The sequence below is a fragment of the Zosterops lateralis genome (assembly GCF_965231275.1).
Source record: "Zosterops lateralis genome assembly, chromosome: 10".
Lineage (NCBI taxonomy): Eukaryota > Metazoa > Chordata > Aves > Passeriformes > Zosteropidae > Zosterops > Zosterops lateralis.
This window is the reverse complement of record NC_139770.1, coordinates 23,729,075-23,736,430: the sequence shown is the minus strand read 5'-3', so window position 1 is coordinate 23,736,430 and position 7,356 is coordinate 23,729,075. Positions and strand designations below refer to the sequence as shown.

At 45.4% G+C, this 7,356-nt stretch overlaps 1 protein-coding gene across 1 annotated transcript; it reads right to left on the bottom strand.

Moving 5' to 3' along the window:
• Positions 1-5,483: 5,483 nt before the first annotated feature.
• On the bottom strand, positions 5,484-6,542 carry GPR148 (G protein-coupled receptor 148; the record flags this gene model as incomplete). Its single annotated transcript, XM_083868181.1, has 1 exon — positions 5,484-6,542. One exon carries the CDS (start codon positions 6,540-6,542, stop codon positions 5,484-5,486), a length of 1,059 nt encoding a protein of 352 aa, XP_083724307.1.
• Positions 6,543-7,356: the final 814 nt, after the last annotated feature.

Sequence of the window (7,356 nt, the reverse complement as noted above, 5' to 3'; positions counted from 1 at the left end):
AGTTCTAGGTACTGTTCCCGGCCTGGTGCCCGACACTGTCACATGCTGGGCCACAAGGGGCAAATGTTCAACAGGCCAGGAGGGCACAAGTCTCAAGTCGCAGCATCTGGGTCAGTTGTAGGGAAGGGAAAACAAACATTGCAGAGGTCACGCCCGGGACGCCCTGGGACACTCTTGGCCAAAGTCTGAGAACATATTCCCGTCCCTCCTCCCCTGCCGAGTGGCTGGAAAGAGCCAACTCACTGTTAAATCAAGACAGAAAATACGGTGCAAAACAAATGTCTCCAAGCAGAGAGCAGTGACTCCTTCCAGCCTTCCCTCCCTCCCTCTCTGGAATGTCTCCTTTTGCCTTATACAGTATTAAAAGTAATATTTCTGTCATGATCTGTCCCTGAATTTCAGCACAGTAATGCTGGAGTGCTCAGAGGTGTGGCAGGGCTGCAGACAGGGCTGGTGCAGGCTGGGCAGGGCAGGCACAGCCTGTGGGGGGTGCAGCCTTCCAAAGGTCCCCACTGCATCCTTCCCTCACAAAGACTGCAAGAAATCCTGTTTCTTCTGCAATTTGCCCCATGCCTTGAACTCATCTCTGTAATTTCAGCCAATCCCCACATATTCTCACTCTAATTTTCCCACAGGCCTTCCATTTTCAACTACTTTTTAATTGCTTCCCTTCATCTTTACATTCCTGTCATTCTGCAGGGTCAGCACTTCTCACACTTCCACGCTGGCCCACACTCTTCCATCCCACTCTGCTTTTCAGAGGGCACAAAGAAATACCCTCCAGACAGAGTATTTTATTTCAAAAGGTTTTTGTGAACAACAGTTACCACCTTTGACTTGGTTGGTAGCACTGGCTGGTCTAGAGGGACAGAGAAGGTGCATGAATGGGGGTGGGGAGGAGGAATATCCCTTTCCTCTTGAGGAGCTGCGTTTCTGTATCTTTACCTATTGGAAAAACTAATTATAGCAGCTGCTGAAGCTGATTAGTTCTTCCTACTGGGAATCATCTTAAAAACCAGCAGTCCTGGTTGCTGATTTTCTCCCTGTAATGTCCGTAGCAAAGACTTGTATTTCTTTTTCTTGAGAAAGATAAACCACTGAATTAGGAAAAAAAAAAAAAAAAAAAAAAAAGTTTAAATCAACTTCTTAAGACAAATTCTTAACTCCGCATCTCAAAGGCAGAAAACAGCCTCTTGTCTGTGCTAAGGTGGTTTCCTAGTCACCTCTGCAAGCCTTGGGCAATCGTCAGCCAAAACAGAGCTCACTGACAAACACGAGACAGCACAACCACAGCCACAGTTTGGCTCCTTTCCCTCTCCTCACTCATGAATCGCCCACAAATTCTGACATTTTAATAGCAGTGCCTGAAGAGTTGTGGTTATTTGCCTCTCTGCTCTTTGTTCCTTCTGGATTCATGTTGCAATCTGAAGAACTTTCAGTATATTGAAAAACAAAAACATTCGAATCAGTAGTTTTACGCAGACGCCAAAAATCACAAGGCTTGTAAAAAAATTGCCAAGAACCAGCCGTGCTGGGCACTCATTTGTCAGCAGCGAGGTGGGGGTGGAGACAGCAGACAACAGAAATCGAGTTTCAAAACCTCGCAGTTTCCTTTTCCGATCACAGGCTCTTTCTCATCGGCCGTGCATGTCCCCCTCCGGCAGGGAATGGCCACAACCGCAGTTTCTGCCTAAGGAACTCAGAGTGTCTGGATGTACAGAACAATGACCAGCAAAGCACGGAGCCGCTGTCCCTGCCGGAGCTGTCGGGGGAAGCTGGTGCTGCTCCCCAGCACTGACACAGCCCCAGTGCAACCAGGCCAATGCCACTGTCCTTCTGCCCTGCTCCTATGTTACACTGCCAGTAGAAAATGGCACAGCCAACTGATGGAGCAGAAATAGACACTCCAATAGTAATTACTAAAACTGCAGGAGGTTAATTAGTTTTACTGAATAATTACTCAAATGCTTGCCATGAACTGTACCTCAAACCCAAAGCTGTGCACTTGTTTACCTGCATGGAGATCCTCTGTATCTCCTGATAGTGAAACTGATCTCATTTGAGGCACAGACCTATCTGTGATGTAATTGTGTCTGCAGTGATGTATGGCACAGCCCCAGGCCCTGGAATGCAGGTCTGACTCCCTTCAGTCTGCAGGTTACAGGCAACAAACTGCACTTGGATCCAGCTGGGAGAGGGAAGAGAGCAGAGGTAAACGTTGTGACAGTGTTGGCAGGAGAAAAGAGGGGAAAAACTGACCAGGAACATATTTAGGCTATAAATTAGAATACCTTTAGTGATTCATGCTATTGCAATTCATTAAAGGATTACTGCCCCTAGCTGCCAAATCACATGTTAAAGCCAACCCTCTCCATTTCACTTCAAATGAAAATGCAGGACAGCCACAGTGACGTCCAACAAGTTCACTTATGTGACCTGGGAGAGGTCGATTACTGGGCTCTGGTAAACAGTCTCAGTCTGAATTTTCAGAGCTTATGTGGAGACATCCTTACAAGGCTGGTGATCACTACACCCATGAGGTTCTGGAAAATGCAGAAACCTAACATTCTTTGAGACAAAACTCACAATATTTATGAAAAGCATTGTAGGAACCTAGTACTTGTGATGTTGCCCTGGTGAGCCCTTTGATCCTATTCAGATAGATTGGGGAAATCCCAAAGGCAAATAGTTCAGACACATGGTGTGTTTATTTTTTGCAGGCTACAACCTGCTGCTTTTGTACCAAACAGCACAGTAATATTCCATGGGAACTTGTTTATAAGCAGTCACTTAAGAAAAATGTACCTATCTAATGTTAAACCACTTTAAAGAGAATTAATATCAGCTTGCAGTGACCTTTCTTAGAAGACCACCTCCACAGAGCAGTGTTTTGCTTGCCTGGGCCTTGTGATGTCACTGTGGGCAGGCTTTATACATACATAAACTTGCCACAATCACTGATTTGTGTGTTCTGTCTTTCAGCATCCTTCTTTATGTTACCAAATTTCTCATTGCATCTAAATATTTCCAGGAGATGTTGTATGTAAGAGGGAGTTACAGAATTGGCAACAGAATCCTGTCCAGATTATACCTTCATAACTGTCAGAGGTCTGCAGGAAGACCACGTACCGTTAACCTGCTGTTACACAAAGTCACCTATGTCTCCATAGAGAATTACCTTACTTTATGCTATTTACACAGATATCTTTACTACTTGTCATGAAAATTTCCAGTAGAGGTAAACATGAATGGACCTTGCAAGGACAAAATAACCTTGTTGTTATCAGCATCCTTGTCATTGGGCACTGGCATAAAAATTTGGCCCAGGAGATGAAAGCCTGGGGATTCACAAGTAGGTTTTCCTTTCTTGATCTTCCTATATGCCAAAGGGGTTCAGCAGAAAGAACCTGATCCAGTATGCAGACATTTTCCACATCCTCCTTATGTGCTATGGAAGACCCCTGTTACAGGCTGAATATAAAGTATACAAACAGTTTCTGTGACAGATGTCCATGGTACATTCATCTTTGAGGAAAATAAAAGCAGCCAGTAAAAAGCAACTTCTAGATCCTTTTATTGAAGAGGATTGAGAAGCACAGAGCCATGGTTAAAGAAAACCAGTATTACAGTTCATTCACTTGCAACAATTTTACCTTAAAGGTACTTCTCACACAAGAAGTGTCCCTTAGCAGCAAAGCCTTTAAGATGTCTCTGCTCATTCCCCCCACCTCTGAACTGGAATCTGTTACATCCTCAAATGTTGTGCTGATGCAGCTGCTTTCAGAACATCCTATAAAACAGATAGCTGGGATAATCTTGGTTAAAATGAAAACACCACTTCTATTTGGAGAGATATTTTTAACCTGCAACCCCAGAAGCAGTTGCATCAGCAAAGAGGAGAGAACGGGCACGGCAATGTGAGAAGAGTAACAAGCAGTTTGGGAATGAGGAGAGATCAGCAGGAACTGCTCAAACTCCCTTTGCTGCCAAAAACATTTCGTGCAACCAGACACTGATCTCCTCCTGGCTCACACAGAGTGGAATTCTTCAGATGAGTGTGAAATAGCCAAAAGCCACATTCAGCACTTTCTGTGCATCGCTTTAAGCAAACAGAAGGTGGAGAGTCTGCACAAGGAAAATAGTGCACAGAATGAAATCAAGGACCTTTTTAAAAAGTCCAGTGTATTTTTACATAAAACATAACAAATTAGAAAAACAGAACTCTTAAGTCCAAGGGACAGAACAGCAATTTAAATTTCCCACACTGATGTTTATATCCAATGACATTTTGGTTTCTTCAAAGGTCAGATATATGTTTTGCTTGTCTTCCATAGGTAGGTGGCTGATCTGGAGAGCCTAAAAGGCTCTTACAAGATCTCATTTTTCTTGCCCCAACACAGGTCTGCAGCCTCTCCTCCTGACCTTCCCAAGGCTTTGGTGGCAGGTACCCAGCAGCAGCTCTGATGTGGTGTAGCTGTAAACAGAGATCAGGCTACTGGAGAAGATTTTTGTGAGGCAGAACTGGGAGCTGCCTCGGCAGAGACTCAGAAGTGGTGTTCACTCTTAGTCCCTCGCCCCAAGTCCTGTCTGAGCCATGGTGTGGGTACCCCTGTGCCCAGCCTGGCACCTCTCTCTCCTGCCCTGCTGCCCCAGGTGCTGGGCTCAGCCTTGGCACAGCCACCTCAGCAGGGCCCCAGCAGGGACTCGGGGTTTGGGCAGCCCCAGGCTCCTGCAGCAGTTCTGTACCTGGCAGGGAGGGAAAGCCACCTTCTGCCCCCTGCCCTCCCTCAGCCAGCAGCACATCCCCCTCTGCAATACCTGGCAGTGCCATGGGCTGGGCTGCCCAGCACACACTGATCTGAGGTGATTTCCCATCAGGCAGAGATGTTATCAAACCATCAGTGTTTTGCAGATTGTCAGATGGAATCCATAAGGCAGTGAATACACCAGCACCCTGCACAGGCTGAGCAGTGGTGTTTCACTGAGTGCAGCAGTTTCCAGAGGCACCTCTCAGTGCATGTTTCCAACAACAGGACTTTGGCTGCCAAGCTTGCAAGAATATACTATGTGAAAGAAATGGGTGTTGTTTTCACAGCACATTTGGTTAAGGATCCTCTGCTGTAGGTGATGCTGCCACAAGACCTGTGGTTACTCCTTTGCTTTGCATTATCTATTTTTAATTTTCTTTTTTCCAGAAAGGCATCTGCAACAGGTGGGTGAAAATGACCTTAATATCTCCTCCAGAAGGTTCTGCCTTTCACATCAGAACAAGGCTTGGAACTTCATCCAGGGTAGCATTCACTATATTCTCAGCTGTGTCGTGATGAAAGAGCTGTGGCCTTTTGGCATGAAGGAGGCAGTGATGAACCCACGGCTTCTTACCATGGGTTGATCACTTCTCCACTCAGAAGCTGGGTGATTTCCATCAGTGTTGCACAACAACAAGGTGAGGACAGCTCCTCTGCTGTGAGTGCTCTGCTGCCTCAGGATGGTGGTGGGGCAGGGGACACCGGGCGAAGCTGCTTCCTCCTGACAATGGATTTGAGGGAGGCTGAGATCTCTCTGTATCGGAGCCCGTACAGAAAAGGGAACAGAACTTTGGGGAGAATCGTGAGGACATTGCAGACTGTCAGGGAGACCAAGATTCCTGTCTGCAGCCTGATGACAAAATTAACGCACAAGAATGATTCTACAAAAAGGGCCAAGAGTGGAAAGAAGTAAAAAAACAACACAGTGTTGTGCATTAAGAATGTTACACTGGCTCTGGAGCAGATACTCTCCCATATACCCGAGTGTTTGGTTTTAAAATACAGAATAGCATGGCAACAAAATATTACAGACAGGCAGAGAATGATAACTGTGGCAGAAAGCCAGAAACAGAGTTTCACAGCACCGGTCCCATTCAGAGTTAATATTAGTATTACTGGAACTGAGCATGTTTCCAGGACACAGGGCACAATGCTGTGGGTAAACCATAGCACCAAGAAGAAAATCCCAGGGAAAGCTCCTGAACATATCCACAGGAATACAATGACTTTTTTAGTCCGTGAAGGAGGCAAAATAACAATGTAGTGCAAAGGAAACAAAACAGCGATGTACGTGTCCAAGACTATTGCAACAGCCGTGAACAGCCCTCCACAGTAAGCCACTGCCAGCAGAAATAAGAGGAGGACACAAGCCTCCTCTGGGAGCTGCAGATGTGCTGCATTGAGAGCAGCTGACACGGTGTAGAAGAGCAGGTAGACCAGGTCAGAAAACAGAGCGTTTCCCAGCAGCATGTACCTTGTTTCCTGGCGGATTCTAAACCGAGAGAAGATCACAAATAGGATGGTAGGGATGATGAGGGCACCTGCCATGAGGCAGACAACTGGAGAGATTAAAAACATCTTCACATTTGTGCCTGATGGGGTGAGGGACCATTCCTCCAGGAAAAGGAACAAAGCTCTGTAATCCAGATTTGAGGAGCTGTTCAACTCTGTCTCCCTGGTGTAGATCACGGTTCCGTTTGCTCTCCTTTCTGCTACACAGCCAGGGATGTCCATTTCCTTAGGATTTTGGGATGATTGTCTGAGTTGGAGGAAGCAGGATCTTCTATGCTGAGTCCTTAGAAAGACAAATGAAGCAGAGGACGCAAAAAGCCCATGGAAGCAAAGTGATTTCTGTAGCCAGTTCTACCAGGTCTCCTCAAGGACAGAAAGTTCAAATTTGCAAGTGAATTCTGTGGTGCCAAAAGATGGTTTTGCCTAAAAAGGAGACTTTATTTTCTTTCTGCAAAATCTAATGTTTAGAAAAGAGAATGAATCTCTGTGTGGCTTAAAAAAGACTAAATCCCTCAGCTAGCTCTTGGAACAGAAGTGAATGGGTTGATCAGTTTCAGTAATTTGAGTTTTTCTCATCACATCATCACTCCAATGAGGCAGATGAATTATTAGCCTGATTAAACAAATACACGATGATACAGATCAACATTCCACGTGTACTGATGTAGAAGAGTCATAAATGTGATTGGGTGGTTTTGTACCAATTTGTGTGCAACAACACAATTAATTTGAAGTGATCGATAAAACAGGCTCTCAATCCTGTTGTAAAATTGCAGCACAATCACTCTAGTGAATGAAATTATCTTATTTGCAGATGAAAACCATATTTGGTTCAGTGAATCAATCCATGTTATTCATGAATGATAAACCTTCCCCTGCCTTTTTTCATGCATGATACACAAATACTGAATTCTCATCTCTCACAGCCCTCCAGTCAATCTGTGCAGTCTGGGATGAGTGACATACCCTGTCCCATACCAGCATACCCCAGGGCAGATTTGGCACTTCCAGTGTCCATTTAGAGCCCAGTTCCTGG